Source organism: Telmatherina bonti (assembly GCF_933228915.1).
Source record: "Telmatherina bonti genome assembly, chromosome: 12".
NCBI classification, from domain to species: Eukaryota; Metazoa; Chordata; class Actinopteri; order Atheriniformes; family Telmatherinidae; genus Telmatherina; species Telmatherina bonti.
This window is the reverse complement of record NC_136610.1, coordinates 27,929,200-27,943,978: the sequence shown is the minus strand read 5'-3', so window position 1 is coordinate 27,943,978 and position 14,779 is coordinate 27,929,200. Positions and strand designations below refer to the sequence as shown.

Genomic DNA, 14,779 nt, shown 5'->3' with positions numbered 1-14,779 from the left:
ATTATATACATAAACACAAACACGCAAATATGGGGGTTGTGTCCTCCGTTTACTGTGCAAATGAGCTCTTATCTGATGGAAATTGATCCAACTGAACAGCAAGAGGTCTGACCTCTCAACCTCACATACACCAACACCAAAGACTCTGATGCCCCACACACTGAAGGAGCTCAGTCCTTGCTTTAAGATGCACTCAAGGGCTTGCAACTGCTAAGAGGCGTCAGTGGATACCCCATAACAGCAAATAACGGCATAATCACCAATCATTTTTATTTTAAAAAAAAATAAATTATATATATATATATATATATATATATATATATATATATATATATATATATATATATATATATATATATATGTGTGTGTGTGTGTGTGTGTGTGTGTGTGTGTGTATATATCAGGAATTTCCAAAAGACAAAACATTCTGATTGATTCTTTTAGGTGAAATGAAAAGGCGAACAATCAGCAAATTATCACAAAGCAGGAGCTTCAGCTTTTTGGATACCGCCTGGCAGACTTTGTACTCCCAATCAGACCTGTTGCGGTCTTTAAAGGCAAGTTGAAGAGGTGACAATACTCTCCCCTTATGCAGGGTCACACACAGCCTCCACATGATTCTAATAACTGCAGGCACCACAGAGGTGTTCGACAGTAAGTAATGAATTCATGCATACATGAACATCTGCGTAGCCAGCTTACTATACATTATATTTGTGTGTGTGTGTGTGTGTGTGAGCCTAGGAAGTTGGTGGGTGTTAATTGCAAACACCTGCAGCTTGTAAGCCGAGATGTTCTCGGTGACAGTTTGCTTAACGCTTAACGACTGCGAGCCTTATTGTATTGGAGAGCGTAAAACTGTCACAAAGTGAGGACACAAAGGCAGAAAGTTCCTCCCATCAGCAGCCTGGAATCAGGAACTGTTATCGACAGGGTCTAAGTTAGTCTGGCAGTCACTGAGCTGTGGGAATATGTTGTTAAAGAGCCTTTTTTTAAGAGAGGAAATTGTCAGGAGCATCAGTGAAAAATTCAACGTCATAATTTCCAGTGGGGGCTGCGGAAGTGCTGCCCCCTGTTGGTGCCCTCGCCCTCATGCAGGCTGAAAGGTGAGCACCCTGTTGTGGAGAGCATAACTTTAATGGCAGAAATGCCACTCATGCTGCGTGGTAGTGTGCCTCTCTCATTCTCTCTCTCTCTCACACACACACACACACACACACACAGGCAGGCAGAAATATCTCAGCCTGTGATCCCAGTGGTTAAAGATTCAAGTTTCAGGTGGTGAGAGTTGGTGCTAAAGGGAGAGGAGCGTCTCTCCTTACAGTATCGTGTTGGAAGAGGTGTCTCTGTCGGCCCCTCAAAGGCTCAGGGACAGAAACTCTTGATGTGGCTCACGCAGCCACCTGACACCAAGATCTAAACCAAAAACTGCATCTCAAGGATGTACGTGAAATGCATGCATGCAACCGTGGCACAATCAGGATGAACTTGCATTAATACATTATTCATGCAAAAACCATGCATGTGCATACGATAGCAGAATTTAGTGGGAGAATCTTTCATACCAAAGGAAATGAAATGTCACGTAAAATGTTAATGTGTATGTTCTGAAGAATCTAAGTGGTGAGGTCTGAAAATCAAGTTGCATCAAAGCTGATGCAACAGAAAGCTTGCGAAATAGCCAAACCATACTGCCGTCCTAGAAACTGAAAAAGAGAGAAGTTTATATAGAATTTGAAGCAGCCGCAATGGGATTATATGTCAGAGCAAAAAAAAAAAGAAAAAGAAAAGAGTACTCAGCAGGTTCACAAAATCGACAGGTAAATGTAGCACTTCTTTCAAAAAGAAGAAATACTCCAAGCTTAAGAATAAATGCCACTTCTCTGATGCAATACCACCAGAAAACAAACCGGGAAACAGAATATGTGCTCAGTGTGCCAGAAATTCCTCCTGTGAATGTTTTCATCTGCATCCGTTGCAGGGCTATTCAAACCCAAACACCAAAAGATGAGGAGATTAAAAAAAAAAGAAAACAGCAGGTAAGTAATTTGAAGAGTCGACTTTTAGGTACAAAAATGTAGGACAAGAGCTAAATGTGGTTCAAGCAGACACAACGGAGAGATTCAACTTTAAGCTGCGAGTTAAAAAAACAAACAAACAAACAAAACAAAAACAACCAACACTGGAATGTCTGAATGTTGGCTTCAAAAACACACACACACACACACACACACACACACACACACACACACACACACACACACACACACACACACACACATCCTGCTGCTACAAGCCAAAGGATTTTGGTCAATAAAACACAACTTCCTCTTCCATAGGTCAAGTAAAATATGTAAACTGTCCAATGTGCTGATGGTCAACAGCTCCCTCAGACTGAAGCTCATGCTTCACCAATGTGTGGGCACCTCTCAGCACGTACATCACACCAAACAGCAACTCAACCTCAAATCGAAGAGATAGCATCTTTCTTGAATCCACAGGCATTATGGGGGAATCGCTGTGTGTAACCTGATGTGGATCACACACTGTTCTCCACTCTGGGAACTACCAAAAGCCATGTAATGGACACCACAAGTCAAATGTGGCCAATCCTGGCATACGGCTGCTCTGTCTATTAAAGTGAGCATCCCCTTACTGACACAAGGCTGCGGGGGCTCAGGCTGGATGTCCCAAACCACGCTCATGTGCTGAGTGCTGAGTGTTGAGCCCCGCAGCCACACAGTATGAGCCCTACGCGGACGTAGGGGATCTAATCCCTCACACATACAAGGCCAAAAGCACCAAAGGCAGACAGGAAAACTGGTTTCACAAAGAAATTTACCAATTAAATTTAAGTTGAGACAGACAACTGGCTTTTGCTGTCTTTACTTGTTTTTGAGTTTATATAACAATAAAAAAAAGAGATGGGTACCTGGAGGACAGGAGCACTCAGGGCTAACATCCCTTGCTGTCCGCAGCTTGGGCATCACAGCCAACACTTTCTGCAAACACAAAGAGAACATTTCTGTGAGAAAAACAGCAGTTATCAGATCAGAGTCTCTCAACCTTTAACATATAGGTGTAATTTATTTCCCTTTTCATGCAGAGGATATGGTTTATTATCCATCATCAGTGGCTGCCAGCAGCTGATCGCATGTATACTCCCTTCAGGTTGCATTTTTAAAGAAAATATTTCAAGAAATATAAATTAGGATGCAAACAGCAAAACAGCTTATATTTCAAGCACAGTTTACGCAGCAGATATTCACAAGTAGAACCCACAATAAATAACTTGTACCTCTTCAACGAGCTTCCCTATCGGGATGCTCAGCTCTGAAATGAGGGTCCCATCCTCGTTTTGCAAAGGTCTGTGCAGGGGTTGGAAGATGGGCGCTCTGTCCATCTCCATCTGCAGTCGGTTCTCCAGCTGGTAGGTCTTGACGTTCATCAGAAGACTCACGGTGATGGAGCTCAGAGATAACAGCAAGCAGAGAGCGATGGGAAAACCTGGCAGCCACCGGTGGACCACGGACTTGGGGCCACACTGACACACCGGTTTACTTTCCCCGACAGAGTCGCTGGCAGTATCCATGGTGCGATCCAGCTTTAAAGTCCCTCGATGAGCATAAAACAACACAAAAAAACTTCTCTGACTGATACACTTTTGCCGCCAAACTATTAGAGAGGTCCGTAAACTAACTTAGCAGGGCACCTAACACATCCAACACACCCGACAACCAGCACTGTGGGCTGAGGGTTCAAAAGGCTGCCTTAAATTAGTCTTGGAATAAACTGCTGCTGGAGCGGCGCGCACGGAGTTCACGCAACGCGCAAGCTGGTGTGATATCGATGAGCTTGGCAACCAGACAGATTTTTTTTTTTTTTAAATCTAAGATATTATCTGGTGAGATATGAACAGGTAGAGCTACAGCTGGAACCAGTTGTTTGCCTTTCTAAAGTTGCGCCTGCAACTAGTAGAGAGGAGCCCGCCCCGCTGACCACGTGGGCGGCTGCAGATTGACAGCTGAGCGTAAAACTGCAGCCGTTCACCTCAGTTTGTTTTCTTTTAAGTTATTTATGAATTACTTGAAGTGTATAAATGAGTTGATTTCCCTGTAATAAAATGTTCTGAATAATATTTTAAGTCCCAAATAGATAATTGGACCAGTCTGTGGGCTTGTCTGTGCATAGCCTACTTTAAAAAGCTTATTTTACATAATTTAATTGGCTCCAGTCGTGATAAGTATGGGTTATAAATTTAATCTTCCTCCAGTTCATACCGCTTTCTTTTGGAATCTGAATTATTTCAGTAATTTTGACCATTTGTTTTAAACACAGAAAGTGTATGAGCCCTGTATTTTAAAATCGATTTGAAATACTTTCAATTGAAACAAATGTGCAAAAGCAATAGGTGACTTTTTCACGTCTGTGGAGGTTGACGCACTTTCACGTTCAAACAGGTCACTTGCAGTGATGAAGGATATCAGTGATGAAGGATATCTGCTGCCATCATGTGGACTACTTATGCTACTGCAAATAACTCGGAGCAGTTGTATTATCTCATGTCACGTTTATTGACATAATGCAAAATTTACACAGTGAAAAAAAGAATTATCTACACAAAGTCTATATACATTTTTGCCTGCAATACATTTAATAGATGGACAATCCCTAACACCGGTTTTTTTTTTTTAACTGATTAAGATTTTAATGTTACTCTTCACCCATTTAACAATGCACAGAGAACACAAAAAATAAACAAAAAGCCCCGTTCTTAGAAATAAAATGCAAAGCCTCACCAGTATATGTCTAAATGCTACAATTTCTATTTAAATAGCAAATAAATAGACCATCACTTGTAGGGTAGGGCAACAATGCATCAATACATGGCAAAAATAATAAACACTCATCATTAATGTTTAAAGACACCGGTGCAGGGGACAGGACACAGTAAAACAGGACATTGACTGATACAGTCGAAGTACAACTCTCCTGGAGAGTCAGGAAGTAAATGCTGGTATTGCGCAACAAGATAATTGTCATGGTGACAGGCTGGCCCTACAGGTCAGAGTGTTTAAGGAGTTTAGCCTCATTTGCTGCCACCGCTGCTGCTGCTGCTACTACTGCTGCTGCTTCGGCTGCTGCTCTTGTAGTAGCAGGAGAAGAAGGGATGCCGAAGGGCCTGCTCCAGACTGAAGCGTTTAGTTGGATCGTATTCCATCATCTTCTCAATCAGGTCGAAAAGTTGCCGGTGGTCTTCACCTTTTGACACCATGTAATGCTGTTGAGGGAGACGGAGACATTTTTATTAAGTCTTACGTAATCACAAAGCTACGTAGCTTAACTTCATCTATTGATCTGTTCAAAAGTTATTTATTTTAATTCTGCTTCAGAGATGGAGTGCTGCGTCAGTTTCAGACTTCTTATTTCAGATCTGCAAATACATCGTCTTTTCTTACCTTGAGGGGCTTGCAGTGCTTTTTCACATATCTACCAGCCGAGCTGTGCACATCCCAGTCCAGTTTGTTTCTGTGAACGTAACGACGTTTCCTGTACAAAACAAAAAACAAAAACAAAAAAAAAAAAAAACCTGAATAAACCATACAATTTCATATTTCAATTTTTGACAGTTGCAGTTTATTTTTCTATAAAAAGTGTCTTTGCAATGCAAGGCACATGGCCATGAAGTCTACGCACCCCTGGAGAGAAACAAAAGTAATGCAGCTTGGACAGATAAGGTTTTACATACCTGGAGATGTCACGACAATTTAAATTCGGATTATCTTAGAAATATACTTTAATGGTTAGTTGTGGGGAATAGGGAAAGGAAATGTATTATTTCCATTAGTCCTAAATGCAGTGAGAGCTGAACAACAATGTGGACTGGAAAAAATAGAACTTCATCAATGTCCAAATGAAAAGAAAACTTTTAGTAGATGAAGTTTTTTTAAGGCTTTAAATAAAGTCACAAGTGTGAGGTGATGGTTTCGACAATGAAACCATATTCACAATCATAACTGAATACAGTCTGAGCAGATAACTATTCTGTTTCTCCTATGCTTTGATTGTTTATATTTTGTTTATTATTATGTTTACATTTTTCTTACATTTCTTATTTGTCATTTTAATCTGATGACTTTTGAAACAAAAACATTTCCCTCACAGGATTAATAAAGTACTTATCTATAATGGAAATGTCTGAAAAACTGTAAATGCAAGTCAATGAAATATACAGGTCAACTGAACACTTACTTGGTTTTCTCCAGAAGGTTTACTGGGATGGGGCCCAGAACTCTTTCCATCATGGCAAGGTGCTCTTTACTGTCATGTGTCTGAAAGAAAAGAGCAAATTAAACCATCATGTGCTGTGAAAATTAGGGGGGCTGTGGAGGGATCTTTGCTTCATGATGCACTCTACTGCCCTTACCTGGAAGAGGGTAGTTCCGAGGTAATACTCAATGAGTATACAGCCAATACTCCAGACATCACAGGAATGGTCCCAGCCCAAGTCTGAAAGCCCAAAATATAACATAAGACACCAAATAAAGGTCGCACTAGATCTTACGATGGCACTAAAACACAACTGCTTACCTAAAATAACTTCAGGAGCACGATAGTGACGTGTTGACACGACAGAGGTATGGTGCTCGTGATCATAGGTGGCGTTACCAAAATCTACAATTTTGACATCTGGGTTCCTCAGCATTCGTTCATCTCGTCTCTGAGGCCAAAACAAAACATTAAGGTCACAAAACAGCAATCCCAACACATTTTAAATTTGTGTAACAAATTACTCCTGTATGAGCAATTTCGTTACCTTCTCACGGTTGTATTCCATATCGTAGTCAGAATCAATGAAGAGAATATTTTCAGGCTTCAAATCTGTGTGAGTTAGCTTGTTGCCGTGCAGAACTGAAAGACATGACAAAAAAAAACTCAGATTCAAAGCACTTTTGAATATTACATCCACAAAAAGAATAAATTACTCACATTTTACAGCTCTTATGATCTGGTAAGCCATATGCCTGATTTGTTCCACAGGAAAAGGTTGGAAATTGTTTTCTTTTAGGAAATCATATGTGCTGAGGCCAAGGAGCTCAAAGGCAATGCAAATGTGTCCATGGTAGTCAAACCAGTCCAGCATACGCACACAAGCACTGTAGAAGAGGGTGAGACAGAAAATATGTTACATGAACTGTTGGGGAAAATTACTGCGTATCTGTACTGTGTAGTAGTAATCATTGCATGTACTTACTATTTCCTGCCAGCATCCATGGAGTTCAACTGTTTAAGCACCTCTACCTCAGACAAAGCTGCCTCTCGGTAGCGGTCTATATTTTTAATAATCTTCAGAGCCACTCGAGCTTTATCACTGTAACACGAAAAGTGGATAAATGTTTTTATTTTTTAAGTTTACATAAATAATGTTTTATTCACATTGTGCTCTTGTAAAGTCTTTAGAACTTACTTTGAGTGATCAATGCACTCTACGACTTTTCCAAAGGCACCTTCTCCTAGAGTACACACAATCTCATCTATGGAAAATAGAAAGTTAAAGTTAGACACCCAGAAGTGACGGATTAAAGGCCTTTTGCTGGTACACTGAATTATCTTACATTGCTCTTTTAAACTATTAAAACCAGTCTTTTGAACACTGGCATACAACACAATAACTTAATGTTACACTGGCAAGACATAACTAGTCAAATAAAATAGCTTTAAAACATTTAACTGAAATAAATAAAAAGTAATACAAAAATTAATTTAATGGCCCAAATATCTCAGTCTTTTAAATTAATGTTTGGAAATAACCAGACGAGAGTGAGAGAGAAAGTGTGAACAACAGAAAAAAAAGTATATATTCTATACATCTCGCTCTCAGCATGTCTCCACTGTGATAGATGAGGTGACCCTCGTCATCATCCTCAACACTCCTGGATCTTTTCCTGCTCCTGCGGTGATGGCTCCTCCTCTGCACCGGAACCGCCGCAATCCGCCATCACATCAATAACCCATCAGCCAGCACCCGGCCACCACAACGCGACATCGTCATTCATTCAACCAGGCCAAGGGGGAGGTGTAGGGGTGGATAGATTCAGCCCGTTCAGTAACACCACCAGGCGAATGGACGGAGCAGCAAATGCAAATTCAGCCCCGTCAGAAATTGGGCGCCAGCCACCACATGGTGTGTGTTACAGAAGAAAAACATGGCAACAAGATTTTCAGATGAGAGACTTTCTCAGAGTAGTACAGAAAAAACTCAACTTGATTACACTGTTTCTACATAATTTGTTTTTCATTTTTCCAACAGTTTTTTCCCCCCTTACCATCAAATCCCCACGAATTCCCACTAAGATCACATCAAAAATACTGCGTATATATATCTCAAAACACAACACAAGCCCTTACTTCCTAAACCCCAATATATCCTACATGTCATTACTGGAAATCATGCATAATAAAGTATGATTTACAGATAAAGAAAGTCAAAGTGATGGATGCTTAGCATTTGCTAAACACCAGTGATAATGAACCATTCAATTTGGAGATAGACATGGGAAGAGGGTAGAGGGGAGAAGGAGGTTCCCGTACCGTGGAGGATCCATGTTGAGATTGACTACGTCTACGCCTTCTCTCTCTGTGCCTGCGACTACTGCGCCCACTACGCCCAGAGGACTTGCTGTAGTGGTGCCAATCGCGGTCTCTGTCCTTGTAGGTGCTTTCATGGCTGTTGTCGTCACAGGTCATGTCCCAGTTATAGTCCAGAGTGTGCTCTACCTGAGAATCCAGCCTCTGGTTTAAGCTGCGAGCCTCCAAATAATGCCTGAAATCAAATGAAAGAACACACGCAGGTCAAAACAAACACTGGAAAAGCAGGTCAAGTAAAGTACAGCCCAGTGACTACACTGCTCAAGCACTAAAATGATGACTGACTGCAACAGCACTAATGTCCAGCCTGATACTCTACCCCTGAGCCTTTTATGTAACATTTGCTATTACCAACATGCTAATTTACAGCAACTAAATACACTTCCTGTTCAATAAGTGGCTGCAGATGAGAGGACAAATTTATTACGAGATTATCGCAGCCGAAATAGTCCTGATGAATGTACAAAACTCAGCATGTAACTTCACACGTTAGGACAGATTTCACTTTTACATAGCCCTCTCCTTCGCAACTCTAGCTTCTCACCTTTAAAAAAAATTCCTCTTGACACAGAACCACACTGGCAAAGTTGAAATGCAGACCATGACTGAGTGTAATATAACCTATGATACAGACATTAACATCTATGCAATCACATATCTGAAGATACACTTAGATCCCCAACATCAACAACAAAAACTCTTTATAACTACCCTTTACTACCTTTAAAAACAAAAAGCACCCAAGTGTGACTGTGACTTTCCAGTCACTTGAGGCAAACTCCACCCAGCATGTAATGGTAGCATCTAAAAATGACCCAAGAAATCTTGAGGGCCTTAGCACCCAGTTGGTATCATGTTGTTTTCCAAGAAGCCTGCCTCCCTACAGAATTAAAATTAGAGTAAATCTGGAAACACCTAATGTAACCCCCATGGATCATCAGACACATCCACATAAACTTGCCAAACACAAATGCAACCTGAAGCCCAACCTGAAGAGAAAGTACATCTTTAACTGTTCCATTAAAAATAGTGGCAAAAGTTCAGAGCTGACAAATTTTCCTAAAAAAACAAATTTACCTTTGGTTATCAAAGTTACCTTTGGCTGGTTTTCATTTTATGTTTACTGGGGCATTCAACATTATTGCTCAATATCCATTTCTAAAGTGAAATAAAGTATAAATGAAAAAATTAAAGCTGCATATTGTTTATCATTAGTCCTATAATGTCACCATATTCTGCTTTCTTTACTCACACTGCAGAGACTAACCCTTAGTAATGCCTGATGTGCTTCATAGCACTACAGTAAGTACTACAACAGTGCCATACTCCAGTCCAAACGACAAAGTGTAGCAAGACATTTCTAATACTTCCTCTGACACCCATAAAGATACCGTAAATAAAAGATTTAATTCGCATGTACCTCACTACATCTATAAATTTAAACCTGTGGTAGAACACACTTGACGAGTTTTATGTAAGGTTTTAAACATAAAATCTTACAAGATAAAAAAAATCAGCTTTTTAGGTTTCTGCCAGGAAATCTAAAATATTATTGCCTTCAGAAAAAAAGTTCCTGTACTTTTGGTTTAATTACTCATGCTACTTTATGCGCTCCAAAAAGTAGTCATTTCTAGTATCAAAATGCATAATTTTATGGCAATTTAAGTTAATGTATTTATGCTTTTGCCAACTAAGAATTTAACATTTACTGTTATTTGCTCTAAATCTTGCCTTAGAAAAAATTTAATTGGTTCATCTAAAATATAAAAGTCCTACAACTTTTCAGAGCCACTTTGCTTTACAAAACTGATATTTACCCCTCATACATCTTGTGGTGACGAGTTCTTCTGGATCTATTCTCTCTTTCACTGCTGTGTGAATCTCGTCTTCTCCGTTTCCGACACTCCATTCTTTCTTCCCAGCTGTATTCATCCAGCCAGACACCTGGGGAGCGCATTCGCTTGGAGTGGCGCATCTGGAAGGCATAAAAATAAATCAATTAATAAATAAAAACTAACCAGTTATATAAACTACAACACCACTTAATCCTAAATTACCCTAATTTTATTAATGTTGTGATTGTATAATCTTAAATCAGTTTTAGCAAAATAATTTCCCATCTCGCATGATGAAGATACACGTACGTTGCATATGGCGCAGAAACAAAATGGAGGACTAAATAGGAAGCAGGTCTTATGTGAAATGAACTCATTAACCCAGTATATTTTTTTTAAGACAAGATAAATAAACATACACAAGCTTGAGAAACCAAACTGGAAAGGATTTGCAGCTCTTATCACGTATATTTCGCCCTAAGTGGAGGTTCAGTTTCTGGCCAAACAGGATTTACGCGTATTAATGCCAAAATAATCACAAGGTGAAGTCTGTACATGAAGCATGATAAAAATAATTAACGTACAATTTCTCACGTCAAAATTAAACATATTTGCACTGGTACGGAAATAAAGAATTAAACAATAACAATAGTCAGATTACTTTAAGGTGTAGTAATCCAGTTTACCATCGACGTTATGAAAAACGATTACGTAACCGGAGGCCTTAAAAATATTTGACTGTCCAAATTGTTGTTTTCGTTAGTAATTATTGTTTATTATGATTATATAAAAAAAAAAAAAAAAATCACACGTCGTGTACTTTAAAATTACCTGCTTAAACTAGTCACCAGTAAAAAGGTTTAACTAAGGAAAACAGATGTACGCCTTCATATTTGTGTCGCGCTACGAGTAGTGACGAGGTCCGGCCTCAACAAAGAACTGCTGAAATTATCACAAAATTCAGCAAAATAAAGACAACATTAAAGATAATATCATAAGCAGTAATTACCAACTATCTTAAATAAAACACTGCAACAAAACGAAACCTGAAAACTTGAAAGAAAAGTGAGTTCTTCGACGATATAAAGCCTTTGCTTGAATCGCCTCGTTATCCAGGAACTGCATCTGCCATGTTGTCCGAGGCGTCGAGTTCTTGCAAAGCGACGTTCACTTAAACAAAACAAATATTTGTGCCTTATAACAACATTTAAACATTGATATACCTTCACAAACAGCTGCGAACACACAACAGCAAAGATAATCGGTGGTTTGAATATTATATTGAAGAAAATCTGGAAATCTGTCTCCGACTTCTCGTCCTCAAAGATGGCGACTGTCCGCAGAATGCGATGGAACTTTCTTTAGCTGTTTTTTTTCCACAAGTTGACGTAACGTAAACAAATCCCACCCATCCAACAGCTATGCGCATGCGGCTCTGACACCCACTGCAGTGACTTATGGGATTTGTTGTCCTGCGCTGTGTCGAACGGTTATTATTCAGGAAGACGACTGGGTTCGCACCATTTATTGCTCCGGCTGTCCGACGAGTTACTGGGTGGACGGAGTTATCATCACGTCTGACCAGGATGTCAGCCTGGTGATCCGCTTAGATCCGATGGCTGGTTTGGTGAGAAAGCAAATTTTTGTGGATGGAACAGACAAGTCAGAGTCGCATTTATTTACGTTAAACAGATACCCGTGTATTAAATGTTGTACTTATTTGTTGAGAGACCTAAGCTGCACTTAGCAGACTATTGTCTGGAAGATAAAATTATGACTTTACTATTAACATTTTAATATTTTTATAATCAGATTTACTATTATCGGGAAGCAAAACGCTTCCATCTGAACTTAAACAGCAAATTGTTCGTCCACCGCTCGTCATCACTTCTCAAAGGGTCATTGCCCAGCTGAATGAAAAGGAGCGGACCCACTCAAAAACAAACGCTTTGAAGTATGGGTAGGACATGTCTGCGCCCTGTCTTTACTTCGGCAACCACCTTACCACAATTTTACCCGTAGGTTATCCTAAGAATTTCTGGCCTCAAAACGCCATCTGCTAAAACTTAACCGTGAAAATGTCGGAAAACGCTGAGCAGAAGAGCGCCTCTGGAACCGCGCTGACGCGGACAGTAATTGCTGAAATGTTGAAGAGTAATTTCGAGAAGCTGCCTGACATTGATCAGAAACTTTTCATATATGGACCCCTTTATCTCGGGGGCAACGCGGGACTTGCAGGACTGATATCCAACAGCCTGTATCGACGGACTCTCAACATCACAGCGGCGCGTTTCGCCTCCAACCTGCCGATGGCCGTGCTGCCCTTCCTGACAACATATGCTCTTTACAACGCAATGGTGTCCAACCCCCTCCTGTCCGGCGACATCAACTGCCCCTCCTGCACACTTATGCGCGGTGCGCTCGTTGGTGTTGTCGGTGGTGGCCTGTACCCCATCCTTTTGGCATTGCCCATGAATATCGGCCTTGCATCCAGGTACAGCACAGCGCTTCTTCCAGAGAAGGGCAACATGCTGCGCTTCTGTATGGATATCTCCAGACCCGTGGTGAATAAAATGAGGGCAGTTCTGTTGCTTCAGGCTTTCTTCGGCACATACCTTGGCTCCAGGCACTTCGGATCTTACACCAAGTTGGCTCAAATCACATTTGGCCAGAATGAGCAGCTCCCAGACTAAGATGTACAGAACTGAAATTTATGCAATATGTAAAAAGTGTTCAAGTTGACACGAAGTATACCTAATGTTGTTCATTTATAAATAAATGTGTCCTTCCAAAATGATTATGAAGCCTGAAAATGACTTTTACATGTTAGAACTTATAAAAATTTAGTTCAACTAACATGTGGGTTGCTGATCACAGTGGAACTTATAGCACACGCAAGCAATGGAGTTAACTCAAAGCAGGTCATTTCCCAAATTATGGAAGTACTCTGAGCCTGGCTTTGGTAGGACACTGTCTTCCGAAGATAGAGAAAGATCAGATTCTGGAGATATGGGATTGCAACTTGTTCCAGATTCTGCTTCTGATGTCGTTTAAACTAGATTATGTAAAATTGGAGCCTGTTGTACCCAAATATGGAGTCATACACTACCATCTGGTGACGTCAGAAGATTATATAGATAGATATTTTAAGTTTAAAGCTAGGATGATCTATCCATAAATTAGAAAAGCAACAATGTTTTTGTAAAAATAAGTTTTAATACAGTTTTTCTGACAAAATATTTCTAATCCATTCTAAATTGATTTCTCTACTTCTATAAAACCCATTTAACCTATTGAAATGCCTAAAAACAAAGTCTTAGTGCTTGTAAATTCACTCAAACAAAATGAACAACAACAGTAGGCATGATTTACTTTTATTAACGGCTTTTAGGAACCAGTCACAAATATTGCAGTGATGTCAAAGCCACCGGCGTGTCTGCTTGGCTCCAATAACCCACGACTAAAACCGTATGCACTCCACTCCTTTAACTGCACACAGCTATGTATGTTACACATAAAGAAAAAGGGTCTAAAATGAACCTGGCAGTTAGGTAATACTTAAAAAGAGCAGGACAGATAGCATGTAGGTGATTGTCATTAAAACACGTTCATCAGCACAAGCAATGTTTTATTAAAACACGTCTTCATGGCGAATGGCAGATCTGACATCACGTCTCTGTCTCTCTATACTTTTATCTGAGGAATGGATCATGATGAAAGCAAGTTTACTTGATGACAAATGAGAAGGGAGGCTCAAAGTCAAGTCTGTCACAGAGAAGGAAAGGTGCTTTAAGAGAAAACACTGACATCAATCAATAATAGCAAACTGAATATGTAAAAGAAAATTATAATTACATAGTTCTCGCTTTGCCCCCAACCCCCCTCCCTTCCTCAATTACAACTAAACTCTTGACAGTTTCACAAAACGACTAAACGACACATTTCAAGTCAAAGAAACCCGAATTGTAATGACAACTAATGACTTATATGGCACAAGTTTCCTTCTTCCCTTCACAGCAAGAGAGAAATCACAAATTCCTCATTGTCCTTCCAACAAATGCAGCAGTTTGAGTTGCAGTAGTTGTCATTACAAGGTGGATGCATTAATGCCCCTTTAAAACACTTGTCGTAGCATGCCATTTGACTTCATGTTCAGTAAAAGAAAACCTACAATAGAAACTTTACATCTGTCAGCACAGAAATCTCCATAAATATATCGGGCAACTGAACGTCAGTCAGAGAAAACTTCCTGAAGAGCAGAAAGATGAGGGGTAAATATAACTTGTACACAATCT

The 14,779-nt window shown here is 40.0% G+C and overlaps 3 protein-coding genes across 4 annotated transcripts in view; 1 reads left to right on the top strand and 2 right to left on the bottom strand.

Moving 5' to 3' along the window:
- LOC306763423 (uncharacterized protein) overlaps positions 1-3,953 on the bottom strand; it is a 143,454-nt gene extending 139,501 nt beyond the window's left edge. Inside the window, exons 1-2 of the mRNA XM_079250217.1 lie at positions 3,299-3,953; positions 2,933-3,002 (exon numbers count right to left, since the gene is read on the bottom strand). Of these exons, the coding sequence (XP_079106343.1) occupies positions 2,933-3,002; positions 3,299-3,592 (364 nt within the window). The 5' untranslated portion in view covers positions 3,593-3,953. The remainder of the gene's footprint in view (positions 1-2,932; positions 3,003-3,298) is intronic.
- Positions 3,954-4,550: 597 nt separating this feature from the next.
- LOC306763098 (dual specificity protein kinase CLK4-like) lies at positions 4,551-11,869 on the bottom strand. 2 transcript variants are annotated; one of them, XM_079249789.1, is made up of 13 exons: positions 11,708-11,869; positions 10,467-10,624; positions 8,593-8,824; positions 7,870-7,972; positions 7,469-7,535; positions 7,256-7,372; positions 6,991-7,157; positions 6,818-6,912; positions 6,592-6,721; positions 6,428-6,510; positions 6,253-6,332; positions 5,460-5,550; positions 4,551-5,281 (listed from the first exon to the last, which is right to left on the bottom strand). In XM_079249789.1, the coding sequence occupies exons 2-13, from the start codon at positions 10,622-10,624 to the stop codon at positions 5,090-5,092; spliced, it is 1,515 nt and encodes a 504-aa protein (XP_079105915.1). In that variant the 5' UTR covers positions 11,708-11,869; the 3' UTR covers positions 4,551-5,089. The 2 variants fall into 2 exon arrangements, with proteins under 2 accessions (XP_079105915.1, XP_079105916.1); XM_079249790.1 differs by having other exon boundaries at positions 10,476-10,624.
- Positions 11,870-12,426: 557 nt separating this feature from the next.
- Positions 12,427-13,266, top strand: tmem126a (transmembrane protein 126A). Its single transcript, XM_079249496.1, has one exon. It carries the CDS (start codon positions 12,563-12,565, stop codon positions 13,175-13,177), a length of 615 nt encoding a protein of 204 aa, XP_079105622.1. The 5' UTR covers positions 12,427-12,562; the 3' UTR covers positions 13,178-13,266.
- Positions 13,267-14,779: the final 1,513 nt, after the last annotated feature.

Bases quoted from the DNA above. Each gene is read 5' to 3' on its own strand.
- LOC306763098 (XM_079249789.1), bottom strand. From the start codon at position 10,624: ATGCGCCACTCCAAGCGAATGCGCTCCCCAGGTGTCTGGCTGGATGAA. The intron at 7,536-7,869 runs GTATAGAATATA...TATTTTCCATAG, and splicing joins AGACATGCTGAGAGCGAGAT to ATGAGATTGTGTGTACTCTA. The intron at 6,511-6,591 runs GTAAGCAGTTGT...TTGGGCTTTCAG, and splicing joins TGCTCCTGAAGTTATTTTAG to ACTTGGGCTGGGACCATTCC.
- tmem126a (XM_079249496.1), top strand. From the start codon at position 12,563: ATGTCGGAAAACGCTGAGCAGAAGAGCGCCTCTGGAACCGCGCTGACG.